This window comes from Trematomus bernacchii, unplaced genomic scaffold (genome assembly GCF_902827165.1).
Source record: "Trematomus bernacchii unplaced genomic scaffold, fTreBer1.1, whole genome shotgun sequence".
NCBI lineage: Eukaryota > Metazoa > Chordata > Actinopteri > Perciformes > Nototheniidae > Trematomus > Trematomus bernacchii.
The window spans coordinates 257458-272147 of record NW_022987582.1 but is presented as its reverse complement, the minus strand read 5'-3'; the positions used below and the strand labels follow the sequence as shown (position 1 = coordinate 272147).

General features: G+C 40.6%; 1 protein-coding gene across 1 annotated transcript; it reads left to right on the top strand.

Annotated features, from left to right (window-relative positions):
- Positions 1 to 2223: 2223 nt before the first annotated feature.
- Positions 2224 to 4844, top strand: LOC117480054 (cytochrome c oxidase subunit 6B1). Its single transcript, XM_034127210.1, has 4 exons — positions 2224 to 2319; positions 2778 to 2916; positions 3530 to 3630; positions 4519 to 4844. Exons 2-4 carry the CDS (start codon positions 2811 to 2813, stop codon positions 4570 to 4572), a joined length of 261 nt encoding a protein of 86 aa, XP_033983101.1. The 5' UTR covers positions 2224 to 2319; positions 2778 to 2810; the 3' UTR covers positions 4573 to 4844.
- The last annotated feature ends 9846 nt before the right edge of the window (positions 4845 to 14690 follow it).

Genomic DNA, 14690 nt, shown 5'->3' with positions numbered 1-14690 from the left:
TCTTTGACCTTTTCTTGGACAGGAAGATGGTGATGATCGAAAAGAGACCGTCACTGTGTCCCAGTTCAAAGTATGATCTTCAAAAATCTGCATTTCTAGATCGCAAACATCAACAGAACAATCAATTACCCATTTCAAAGACTGCACTGCATCAAAGTTTCACTTTGGGAAAATAAAACATTAGTTCAAGTAAGAAGCAGACAATATGTGCAGTTGAAGCATCATATTGATACAGCACATTACAAGAAGTCAAACTGATATTGGCCTCCTGGTGAATCTTTGTTTCATGCAGAACAGGCAAACACAGTCTATATGTCTACTATGGTTATGTTGCCAAACATTATAAAGCAATTGTTGATCAAGGGAAAGTAAAACAAATGCTAAAATCATTACAGTTGAATTAGAATCGGAGGGATGAAACCCTCTTTAATGGTCACACATGCAGAGCACACAGCACACACAGTGACATTTGGCCTCTGCATTTAACCCATCCTAGTACCAGGAGTCTACTAGGAGCAGTGGGCAGCTATTGTACAGCGCCCGGGGAGCAATGGGAACGGGGGGGTTGTCCGGTGCCTTGCTCAAGGGCACCACGGCAGGGCCCAGGAGGTGAACTGGGACCTCTCCAAGTGCCCCTACTGACTGAGCCACTGCCGGACTAATTCACTGTAATAACCAAGCAAAGCCCAAAGATTAAAATGCATGTAATGGTGTATAGACTAAGCTAACTTTGTAACTAGGCATCTGTTTGACATGGCAAACAGGAGAAGTGTATTCAATCAACAGTCTACACTATAAAAGAGCAAAAGTATGTAACTACTAACCTTTAAAATGTAACACAACCACTTTATTAAATCATGGCTAAGAGAGAAACACCATTGCCTTCACACCTTTTACTCCAGACTTCTGTAATTTATGTATTTTTTGAGGATGTAATTGATTATGTTTTTAACTTTAACATTATCAATCTTTAACTTTTTTTAAACTAACCCTAGGTTGATCAGGTGTTGTAAATCAACAACCCTAAACCAACTGTATCGTTGCGCATACAGGTATATCACAATTGAAATGCTAGAGTGATGTATATTTAAAGTGGACCTATCATGCTATATTTAAATGATATATTGTAGGGCCATACCTATATAAGGTATATTTATACGTTTCTGTTAAAAATACCAAACAGATCATGCATTTTAGCCATGCCTCATTTCGCTCTATTTGCTGTTCTCCAGCCCTGTTTTTGTAGGGGGCTGATTCTGTGAGCTGCAGCTGACCACGCCCCCCTGCAGGAGAGGGGAGCGCACTCTGATCAAGTCAGAAGAGGGGGAGAAAAATAGATCTCCGTCCTCCGTGTTTTATTATAGCCTATTATTAGGCTGAGTCGTTATTCATTTATTTTAAAGCTCAATAAATAACAAAGAAGACCATTGACCGGCACTTTTCTAATTTTGTCCGGAAGATTTCAACTTTAACGGACATCTTGACCGGCGAAAGAAAACCTAACTGAAACTCTGCCGCACGGTCCCCTCGTTCCTTGGAAGAGGCGGAGAGGTGGGTGTTTGTCATCTGCTGGTGGACTAACCGGAGAGAATTACAGTGCTTGCCTCGACGGGGAGGGATTGCATTGAATTAAAGCAGCAGGAGCAAACGCTTGCCTCGGGGAGGGAGAAAAAAAGCCACAGCGGAGAATAAACAGAAGGGTAACCATGATAACCATGCGCGGGAAGTTTTCTTCGCTGCTTTTGTGGCAGACTACAGCGCCACTTTCGAGCGGCAATGGCCGGCCATGGCCCAACCCCACATTCCCCTGATAGGTGGAGAGTTGGCCCAATAGCCGTAGCGCCACCGTCCTGACGTCAGGACAGTGTTCAAATCTGGATCAGTTTTTATCAGATCCGTTGCAGCCCCTTTTAGAGATTTGGGTATGGAGGAAAATAGAGAGGGTTGTGTTTTCTGACACTTGGTGAGTTCCCTGGAACACCGGGGACACATATTCATGTATAAAAGATGTACAAAAGTGCATTTTGCATGATAGGTCCCCTTTAAGTTAATACTTGTAAGTAACATAATATAATAACTGGCCTATTTTGTCTCTGTTGAATTGGATTTGTGAAATGAACTAATGTTTGTAAAATAAGACAGGCTAGATTAGGTTCGTCATAGCTTAATATTGATAATTAATAAAAACATGTTTGTCAAACTTAAAGTTGAATTTAGGTTCATGTCCGGTCAGTCGATATCCCAGCATCCTTTGCGCGTCGACACGAAGGAGCGTATTCTTCCGGAGCCCACCGAGGACACATCGAGAAACCTCCCAAGGTTAGCAGCCGGTAACTTCCTAACTTTGTGTGCTGTTTACAAACGTTGCCTTTGATATTCAAAGGGTTTTCTGTTGAGTTCACCTACCGGAACTCACGGAACAAACAGACGTTCTCAAATGTGTTGGCTTACAGAGTCAAGAGTTAGCAACGACCTAACAACTAGCATTAGCTCACTGACAAAACTGTGTCAAACTATGCTAACTTGTATTCAAATAAATGTGACCGTGGAAAAAGTGTTTGTGTCAATAATCTTATCAGAGTTGAACTGTTATCATACATTCTGATTAAGGAACTAACAATGAGTAGCGTAGACAGAGATAACCTACATTTAACTTTGATCAGAATGCTATATTTAGCTTAGCATAGCCACATAACATTTAGTTGATGTGACACTGACAGCAGTGTTTACTAAACCTGTATCAGATGTGAGTTAATCCACCCTGTTTCTTTTTTCAGTATCGTTAAAACGTGAGATTGAAGCTCATAAAGATGGCTGATACTGTTGAGACAAAGATCCAGAACTACAGGACGGCTCCCTTTGACGCCAGATTCCCAAACACCAACCAGACCCGCAACTGCTACCAGAACTACTTGGGTGAGGACAAGGATCGATATGTTGGGATAACCCACTCATAACACTTATTTTGGACACAGTATTCAAAGACAGGGCAACATGCCTGCACACTTCATTCTGTCCACATCTTTGTACTTGTGCAATACTGTTTCTTAAACTACATGACATGTTTGTTAAAGCACAAACAAACAGAGAAACGCAGTTTATCTTTTAACACTGGTGCCCTAACAAAATGTGCTTTTATCTACAGTGAATATATTGTTATACCTTTGACATATTATGTTTAAACATAAAATGTATACAGTGTACCATAAGACAGCTAAGAGATAACAGAATCTTAAAAATCAGACGACAGCCGTAATTAATTATTAAAAATATTTGAATTTGAAAATTAAAATGTGATCTCCATTATGACATTGGTGGGATAAATACTGTAGTTTATCATGCCTTTTTACACCAGTCAATAAGGAAAGAAGTATTATGTTTAAGCTGTGTGCATATTTCTCTCTGCCTGTCATTGAAGTGTGAACATGTTGTTTTTTCCCCCTTTTAATCTCTAGGGCTTTTATTGTGTTTTAAGTGTGAACATTGTGTCAGATGAGTAACCTTGAACCCTTCTTTGTTTTTGCTCCAGACTTCCACAGGTGCACTAAGGCCCTCTCGGCAAAGGACCAGGATGTGGCTCCCTGTGATTGGTACCAGAGGGTTTACAAGAGCCTCTGTCCCACGAGCTGGGTAAGTTACATGTTTACAGCTCTGATAGTTCCCTCTGTATGTTCAAGAGTCCTCGTGTGTATTTTGAGACATATAAAGCTAAAACTATTACGTTTATATACTATATGTGTATTTCTGCATGCTGGTCTCTAAAAAGACATACAATGTGTGAATGGGATATGACTGGAAGCTGACACGCATGTGGTTCCAATGATCCCAATGGTATTGTGTGATCGTGTTAGTCCTCTTAGTTGGCTTTCATTAGTACCTGAGACATAATAAAAGGGCGATGGCCGTCATATTCTTCCATCACAATGCCCCTAGCCCTTATATACTTTCTAAAATATGTTTTTACAGATTCATGAGGAGAAAACTTAAGACACACTGCTAAGCTTCATATCCTGGCATATACTGTTGACCTTTAATTTCCCCCCATGGTGCCATGTCCACCTCGGATAAAAGACATCTCTTTGGTCTCAGGGTGAATGCATTTCACCCTTTTTATTTGCTTATTGTGTTTCTGTTCCCTCATATTTATGTTAACTATTGTTAACAACATAGTGCCACAGCTGTTGCATTGACAGCTTGTCTTTGCCTTTATTCTCAAGTTTCAGATAGCTTACTAGGGTGTTCCATTTAACATTGTACTTTTATTGAAATTGCTAAAACTACATTGATGATTGATCCAGAAAACTAACAACCATTTTTGAGACAATTAGCCAATGGTATCAGGTGCAACAGATGTAGATGTTACATTGAAAAGCGTACTGTTCCCAAGGTCAGGAACTCTATAAATCTTTGTTGTTGCTGTCTTTTTAAGAATCCCAATAAACTACTATGAATGTAAAACTGCAGTTCTGCTTGAACATTAGTTTGTGAGACTAATGTTTTCTTTAATTTCTCCCCCAGGTTGGCAGATGGGACGAGCAGATAGAGGGTGGAAGTTTCGCAGGGAAGATCTAAAATCAGCCGTTGGTGATCAGGACAGTCCCCTGCAGAACCTTCTGTTACCGCACCTTTACCCCTGTAGTGTGCCTAAGGACATTTTCAAACAGCTAACGCATTATCATCATTGATGTTAATGTTAACTTTAAATAGAAATACGCACAACTTTTTACCCTCCATGTTGAGGTCTTAAGTTTTTTCCGTGTCAATTTTAAACTTCTCTCTGGCTTTGCTTTATCAATAAATAAAGTGCAGATTGAAATAAAAGGATGTGTTAAATAACAGTTTCAGCACTTTGTCTTATTGGATTTACTTGTATGTCATTTCTACAACCACACACTTTTCCTATTAAGCAAGCCTTGTTATAAATTGTTCCTGTTCAGGGGTGGATTTAACCGTGGCCTTTTGGATTTTCAGCCTAACTTGCAGATGCATAACGTCTTTGGAATGCCAAACAAAATCTTCAGCTATCTTTATTTTTCAGTTTCATTATCTCTTCATCAAAGACTATATTTTACACCAACCATCAAGGGTTTTAGTTTTCTCTTAGACACCCTTCAGACCTGATTACTGTAAAGCTCAACATCACTAAAACAAGTTCTTCCAGAGGGTGGTAGTGTTGATAAACCAATGTTTGTTTTGATATCATTCTCTATTTCCACCACACTGTGGCGCAGTTGAGCTTTGTCTCTGTGCAACCATGAACGTTACAATCAAACTCATTGATGTAACTTGCAAATGTAAGTCCTCAAACCACAACAATTGTGTATTTCCTCAGAAGTGCATATTTAAAAGTGCATATAATTAACTTGACATCCTCTGCTTTCTCTAACAGAATAATGTAATGTCACAGATAGCCAATACAGATGTAGAGAATATTTAGCAAATGAACCAGTTAATAACAAGGTTAAAAACATTAGGGGGTCAGGGACGAATAGTCCGAGGGGGTCAGGGACGAATAGACGAATAGTCCAAAAATCAGCTCCTAAATTCTAACCCTATCGTCTATTCCTTGACCTCGGAGTGAAACGTCACGGGGTTAAGGGATAGTGGATAGGAGAATTCAAAAGGATTTAGGAGAAGAGACTGCGGTACTTTAGAGAATCCGACTGCACTTTCACTATCCGACGTGTTTATGATGCGCCAGCGGAGGTCATAAATGTGCGTCTGCTGCTGTGGGGAAACTATGGAAACTACAGTTTTCTATACAGCGGACTACAACATGGATGTTTAATAAGAACGAGGGACTACTGTAAACTCATCTAGAGACTCTGCACCGTGCTCTGATGCTGTTATGCTTTATGAACGGGGACAACAGAGAAACATATTCTTCATGACCAAAGTTGGAATTGAAATAAAAAAGGAAAGTGAAACTTATGCTTGTCACCCTCTCCCTCCGGTCCACATTAATACAAATGATCCCAATACGTATGATTGTATGAAAATATCTTAAAATCAATACAAATGCATTTATTATAAACGTTAGTCCTTAACATCTATCACTGTGTATATCACCATTCAAACATCTTTTAAAAGTTGAACAAACCCCACACAGCTCAGTAAAGACTGTGAAATGTTGACTTTATTTGATCATTTCAGTAAAAACTAACGTTCATATTTCTCTTTTTGATTATAATACTGATGAACGTTCAAAACAAAGCACTTTGGCAACTTACCACATACGTTTTAAAATGCTTAATAAGCACCGTAACTTTCATGATATAATGTCTCGTTCATAATCGGTTGTTTCCGTGAACGGCCGACTGTTGTGTGACGGCAAATGCCGCGGCCGCAAGGCATTGTGGGGCAGCATTTTCTCCTCTCCTCTCGGTGAGGGAGGTCCAGTGGTTCCTAAGCTAAAGGAGGTTATAAAGGAAGTTTGAAACCTCCTTTCCTTTCATTTAGAGAATTCGAACGGCACTTATCATGGCTGCCACTGAGGGACTTCCGGGTCATTTCACTCCGTTAGGAAGGTTCCTAAGCTAAATGGACTATTCGACTGCAGCCTGGGATTTCCCCTCCTCGACTCCTCGGTCCTCCGGTAGTGACCCGGAAATGAATTTCAGCGCGCCATGTTGAAGGACATCTCATTTATCTAAATGCACTTCGAGGACCGAGGATCGAGCGTCGAGGAGGCTCTCTGGAGGAGCTATAATCGAGGATACACCGATGGGTCCTCCACGGTTCCTCCGTGGATGCATTTCCGGCAACAGAGATGTTTTAAAGAATCGTGACGCACGGCCGGACTGATCTCAGCCAATGACAGCTCTGCATGCATCCCCTGGATATTATTTTATTAACTGCTTTTTTTACAGAGAGAACAGCTGTGAGGTCCGTGCAGAAAGCAGAGCAGTGTGTATAATATATGTCACTCAGTATAACAGGCCTACTCTATTTGCTTTAGTTTAGTAGATATCTACAAACAAAGAGTCGATATTTTTCTAAAACCATTTAGTGCTTCACATAATAAAATACACAACGGCTGTAGCCTGATTATATGCTTTAGGAGCTGTAGGTGTGTGTGTGGTACAGACAGTGTGTGCGTAGATACAGCGGACAGACAGGTCTCAGTTGGTTTGGTGTCCTCTGCTTACTTTTAATACTTGGCCCGTAATTTATTTTCCTCATTGTAGCGACCAGAGGGGAGAGGGGGGGGGGGTATATCCAGTCTCTGATAGTGTTACGTTATTATGAGAGTGCTCTCATACTTGTTTGATTCTGAAATTGTATATATTTATATAAATATATACATATATGTGCGTGTGTGTGTGTGTCCGCATCTGTAGCCTGTTATTGTCTCTTTATACCGCACTGTGAATGAATTAAAAGTAAATATATAAGTCATCATGAACACATCTGTCCATCAGACAGAGGGCTGCTGTGCCTCCTGGACGTCTCTTTAATATGGCCGCTCAGAGGAGAGGAGTTCTCATTTCTCTGACCGCCTGCTGCTTCCCTCCTCTCTCCTCGGCTCCTCCGCTCGCATCTCCTGTGGGCGGGACTAAGACACGAGGATAGGAGTCGAGAATAGGAGTCGAGGAGGGGAAATCCCAGAAATTAGATACGGCCATGGTTTCAAGGATTTAGTCTATACTTCCTGTTAAGTAATAAGACACAGCACCTACACAAACATCTGATTTAAAAAAGGCAGAATATATAAATCTTCCTAAAAAATAAATTAAAAAAAGGATCTCTGAACAACCCAAAAAAATATACAAAGGTTGTCTTTAAGGAAGTTGGTGATTCAGTACCTTGTGTTAACTTTGATCTTTATCAGGGTTTTAATACTTGCTCATTGTCACTGTTAACATGTTCACAGTAGGGGATTTTGACTTTTAGGGTGTCAAGTAACAAGCAGAGGTTAAATTCAATAAATAGCATATTGTTTTGGGTTGTTTGCAGTAAAAAATACTGACACTATTGACTAATCATCAGATCAACACATCTTCCACTGTTTGCCTCAGCTATGCTACAATACGCCCTGACACGCCAGAGAGGGTGTGTTCGCCTCTTCTGTTTTGATTTCCTCATCCAGATAAATTCCCCTGGTAGACAGTCATAGTGTGTGAAACTGTTACAAAAAGGGTTGATGAAAAAACTAGGAATTAAATAAGATGGCTAGAGTCACAAAAAATGTATCCTAAGTGCTTTTATTAACAGCCAAAATGCTGAAAGAACACAAAGTAACAAGGATCTACAGTCCAAAATACAAAGAAAAACCTCAATATATATGTACAGGTCGAAGAAATATCACTGGTACCTCTCTGCTCTACAGCCACAGTCAGACTAACTCCAAAACACTTGTGGCTAGAGGTTTATATATGTTAAGCCCCTCCTGATAGGACAATCAACTATGTATACCCTTAATTACTGTTATTCTTATCATCTACAAACGTATTCAAAATGTAGTTCAAACTAATTAAACACAATAAATCAAATAGGTCAACATATTCTACATTTCTGACCACAGAAGCCTTAAACAATAACACTTTTACACTTGGAAGAAAATTGTCACCCGTGCCCATGGCATACACTACATGGTATGCTCCAATTGAGCACAGGTGTTTCCACTGATTGAGCATCTACTTAAGGCTGCAGTTTTCTGTTGCTCTGTTTGGACTTCACAACCTTGAAAGAGAGGGTAAGCAGGTTACTTTGGCACAGCATTGTTATGTATGACTTCAAATAAAGCGGTCTTGAACAAATAATGACTTGGGTTTTATTTGACCAATGTCCAGCAAAGTTATTAATGTGTTTCCCTCAGTGTGCCTTTTACCATGCCCCTATGCCAACTGTGATGAAGGCGTCTTCTTCACAGAAACACAGCGCAAAACATAAAGCTGTTTATGTGACTTCTAGAGAGCTGTGGAAGTTATTGTAGGACTATTTCTGGTCAAGGTTAACGCGATTCAGTGTGATGGCATCTCAAAAGCACAAGGGGGCACTGCTGCATCAAATGTACATAAGAAACCCCTCCAGTAAACTGTCTGAATGCTCACTCCCTCTGTTGACCCTGAACCACCAGATTATCAGCAAAAAATGCATGTTTGTAATGTTTTATCCCAAACATGACCCCAAATATACCCAAAATGTCAAACTGATATAAAGAAAATGTGTTTACAAGTTGAAAAGAACTGTTGAAATATTTCTGTTTGCTGCAGTGAAGCAAACGTTAACCATGACTTGACTGTTAAACATTTTAATCTATGTGAGGAAATATTCAAAATGTATTTAGTGTACGGGAAAAATACGTTTTCTCTTTAAAGCTACCAAACAGAAAATGTCCAGGGGAAGTCAAAGGGTTAATAGATTATTTACATTTGTCAATACTTTATGTACTTTTCTGTTCAATCATTGTCCAAGCAAAACAAGTTGTAAATTGGCTGATATATACATTTTCTTTTTATGTAAACGCTTCAAAGAATATATAATGTGAAACCCTTCGTGTGAGCACTCATAATATGCATTTTTTGACTTTATGTTAAAGGCCCGGACACACCAGTCCGATTTTGGGAGTCAGAGGCCGTCAGAGGCCGTCGGAGCCGTCAGAGGCCGTCGGAGGCCGTCAGAGGCCGTCGGAGGCAGTCGGGCATCCGCGGCGCCCTACTCAGGTTTGTGTGTCCCGCACCGTCGGCGTCGGGAAAGTCATGTAAATTTCGCAAGAAGTGGCCATTATTCAGATAGTGTTTCTGTCTGCCCCTCTATTTTTTCTCCCATTATCCTCCACAATCTGCCTAGAAGTATTTTAACGTTGTAGCTGTTCAAGATGGTCATTTTAAAATGTGTTAAAAAATATACTGTTAGTAGTTAAACCAATAATAATGTGCGGCTGGCCGGCTACTACTGGCAGTTATGTAGGCACATTTTTTATTTTTTATTAACGCTGTGTGATTAAAAGAATAAACACAAATAGCAGGATAGGCAATACAAAACTTTATTTCGTACCTTGATACTACAGCCATTGATAACACAGCATTAGACATATTTGGCAAACTCTTTTTTTTATTGTATTGCACACTATTTTTATAGTATTGTAGTCGATTGTTGACATTGTACAGTTCTTTAGACATATTTGCTATATCTTATCCCACTGAAAAGGCACTGCACCGACACAGTTAAAATATTGGCATAGTTCAGTGAGAAAGACCCGAAAACGGTTGGCTAGGATGCCAAAGGCATTTTCTACCACCCTCCGAGCCCGCGACAGCCTGTAGTTGAAGATGCGTTGCTCTACAGCTAGCCTGCGGTTCGGATAGGGCTTCATCAGGTGCTCCTTCAGGGGAAATGCCTCATCTGCCACAATGGAGTAACAAACCGCCTGGCCAGACGCTGTGTTTGTTTGTTTATATCACTCAGTCTGTTCTTCTTCTCTTGGTGTATAAAAGGCAGTCTGTCTTCCGGTTGTTGCCTCTTTTGAATGACGAATACACACTACCGCTGCCTGCTGGTAAGGACAGTTATTGCCACTCGTCGACTGAAGTATTTGCGGTGTGTTCGTAGGCAGGCGGCGTAGCGGGCGACGTAGCCGACGCAGGCGACGTAGCCGACGCAGGCGACGAAGCCGACGCAGGCGACGAAGCTGACGTAAAAGTCGGGACGCCTTCGGTACGCGTTCTTTGGTCTCAGGTGGGTGTGTAGCGGCCTTAAGTCTATACCAGGGGTGGGCAAACTTTTTGGCTCGGGGGCCACTATGAGTTTTAAAATGTGTCAGACGGGCCGGGCCAGTAGCAGATCGGTGAAAAAATATTTAGCTGTCCACTCATTAAACACTCTGCACTCAATGTCGACTTTTCTTTTCTTTGGTCCACTCATTGTTACAGATGCAGGTTCAAAGGTGAATTATTGCGTCATCGTTTGCGTCATGACATAACCATTTACGTGCCTTTTTATGACCCACACGGCGTTTTACGTCGTTGATTTTCTCCGCAACACCGCTCACAACAACATCATTAGAGGACTGCGTCGGGTAGTTTTTAATCATACAAAGCTAGATTAAATTAAAGAACGACTTCTCCAACCATATACTTTTCTCCAGAGTGCTGTGGTTCATTGTTTATTAATGTGGTGCAGCTGCATTACTGCCTGCTGCAGTGCTGCTCGTCCACCGGAGTTTAGTCAACTGTTAACTCGTGGCAGCGGCCGCTGTAAAGTATTCACTGTCCGACTGTCACACAAGCAGCTGATAAATATCCGCCATCCCCATCAGTGAATGTGTTTCAGTCTGAATTGACGCTGTTTGGCATCACAACGCTGTTATGAAAGTTTCTCTGGCATTCTACAGGTGATGTTAGCATAGCAACCGAAGCTAATCAGACTATCTTGACTACTTGTTGCTATCATTTTGTGGCATAAGCCGTTTTCTACACGCATATTTTACCGGCGTAGTTTTCGTTATGATTTTACTTGTGATGGCCACATGTAGCCCATGTATTGATTCCATCCGATAGCTGCAATAATACAAAACAGGAAAACGTCTGCCTCTTCACAATGATCAATAACAGCGAACGGATGGTCATTAAAGTAAGGTAAAATAAACAGAATCACACTAAGCCTGGTTAGTGTTGCCTGACTTTATATAAGTGTTTTTAATAAGTGTGTGGTCGCGTTCTAGTCACTTTGCTCAGCGCTACTGCTTGGTACAACTTGTATTCGCTGTACTCGCCATGAACTGTTATTGCTCAGGTTAATCTCGACCCCCTCCAACGTAAACGTGACGTATTTGGTTCTTTGACCTTGCCGGGTTGCCGACTCCAGCAAAGGTCAATTGTGTCTTGAGTGCGCCATCTAGTGGGATCAACTGAAATGGCGGGTATTGCAGGAAAAAGGCAAAATGAATGCGGTCTTTACTATCATTTGGACAATTTTGTACCAATATTCAGCGGGCCGTATTAAAAAGCCCAACGGGCCGCATATGGCCCGCGGGCCTTAGTTTGCCCATGCCTGGTCTATACGATCCTGCAGTCCAGGAGAAAAAGTCAGATGAATTTGCATTAAGGGCGACATTTTTATGTTCGATTAAAACATTCGCCATAAGTCCACCACCCAAAGACGTGTTTAAACGTTCTGCAGGATGTGGTTTGTGTGTGGAAGACTGAGTGAGGCACTTCCTCACTTTCTCTCTCTGTGCCCTCTCTGTCTTTCTGTCTGTATCTGTGTTTGATTTTCACAGATGTCATATAATTTGATTTGCTCACTCAGGCAGGTCACCAGAAAAGATGCTGCGGGATCGGTTTCCTTGGCAACAGATCACAGGATCCAGATGGGATGCTGGGATAGAGAGATGCACTCTGAAGGAAAAAGTATGTCATCAAACGCATCAGGGCACTAAACCTGAACATCTGCACGTCCTTCTCTCCCTCTGTGAGTTCCTTTTTTTGTTTTGTTACAACAAAGTGTATAAAATGATGGCGATTCCACTATTACGTACAGAAAGGGAAGGAGCCACATGAAACCCAACCTGACGTTATTGATGCAGTCACTGTTACGACAGATTCCCTGTAATCTCTTTTCACAGAATATCAACTTCTTGATCAAACACATTACTGCTCACAGGCCTCAGGAAATGTTTGATATAGTTTGGCAGTAGATTTCTCAAAAAGATAAAATGACATTGAACATTATTATGCTCAAAAAGTTCACTCTGTGGTTTCGAGGTCAAAAGCTACCTGGCAGAATATGTAGTAAAAAAAAATGGGCTTCACTATAACCGGCGACAAAATTAGAGTAGTAAACACATTACTGCATCTATATAGCTCTAGTATACGGTTGGGTTGCAACCATTCTGAAATGTGTCATTCGGCATAATGAATACATTAATGCTTTAAGTTTTTTTTAGATCCTACAACTTCCACCACTGGTTGAGGATTGATCAGGCCTGAGGGCTTTGAATATCTCCAGGAAATAATTGTTTACTCTTTCCTGTTTTCACCAAAGTGGCTCATTTCCTGGCACGCATGACTCATGAGTCAATTGTCTGAATTCTGATTAAATGTGTTTCGTTTTTAGTCACATTGATCACAAAAGTTGAAATAGCTGTCACCAGAATGTGACCTCTATTTACCAGAATGTAATGTGAAAATACACTCCCCTCCATGAGGTCAGATGCGGTTTTAAAAACTCTAACTGGAAACACTTTATAGGAGAAGCATAAACGAGTAAGTAAATAAATAATAAAACAGTTTTTAGTTTGGATGTCAAAGCCAAAATGTATCTAGTTTGCACACATTAAGTTAAAGTGGACCTATCATGCTATATTTGAATAATATAGTGTAGGACCATACCTATATAAGGCATATTTATACTTTTTTTTTTTCAAAATACCAAACAGATCATGCATTTTAGCCATGCCTCATTTTGCTCAATTTGACCATTTCTAGCTCTGTTTTTGCAAGGGCAGATTCTGTGAGAACAGCACCATCTACTGGCCTGGCATATGTACTACAGCGTCTCCAGCGCTTTCGAACGGCAATGGCCGTGGCTGTCTCCTCCTGATTGGTGGAGTTGGCCCAATAGCCGTAGCGCCACCGTCCTGACGTCAGGACAGTGTTCAAATCTGGATCAGTTTTTATCAGATCCGTTGCAGCCCCTTTTTTAGAGATTTGGGTATGGATGAAAATAGAGGGGGTTGTGTTTTCTGACACTTGGTGAGTTCCCTGGAACACCGGGGACACATATTCATGTATAAAAGACGTACAAAAGTGCATTTTGCATGATAGGTCCCCTTTAAGGAATACATATTTGTGTCCGACATGGATTGTTATTTATATTCTACAGTTCACATAATTACATGCATGACAAAATACTAGAGAACCACCTTAAAGTGTTGAATTGAAAGGGTAGGTAAGACTTGAGTTTGATTGGGTAAAAAACCTAAACTCATAACTAATCCATCATCACTGCATATTTATTGCATTATAGCTGCTACTAAGGACACAGAGGCCATGTCCTCGAACTGGGAGCTAATTCCAGCTTTAAATATTTTAATTGACTACATTATGCAAAAATAATCCTTCTACAAATTTACAAATTGAATTTATTGTGTACCTGACTGACTGTAATATTTTTATGCTGGTACAGTATACAGTATAAACTGGGTCAGAAAATTCAGATTTGTGTATTACATTTCAAGATTACCAAACCACAGGGTATATTTTATAATCATGGTCTTACCCAGGATTGTTTGACCCTTTGAAAATTAATAAATACAGCTTTTTCTAAACTAGAACAAAATATCTTTATATTTTATGCTAAATGCTGAATTATCATACAAATCTGGGATCAAACTTGTGATCAAGCTTTCCAATTAAATGAAAACATGTAAAAAATACTAATAAAAAAAAAAAAAAGCATTCAAATGTGCACCCAGCCTGTTCACCAAGTGGATTTAGAAATGCCCTTGGCTCACTCGCATTTTTCTGGAGAACTTGTCAAATTCCAGACCGGGATTTAGGTGGGCTGTGAAGATTAGACATAGTTGATGAAGATTTAGTTGGTCTCCTCGTTTGTTTGCCACCCACTGAGCCGGTCTTATGATTTCTGCATGACCGGTCTTTGTATCTGAACTCCGTGCACATTGCCTTTTGTTCTCGCGCCCCCGGTGGGCAGCCGTCGGGCCAGCAGCAGCAGCAGCACAGAGC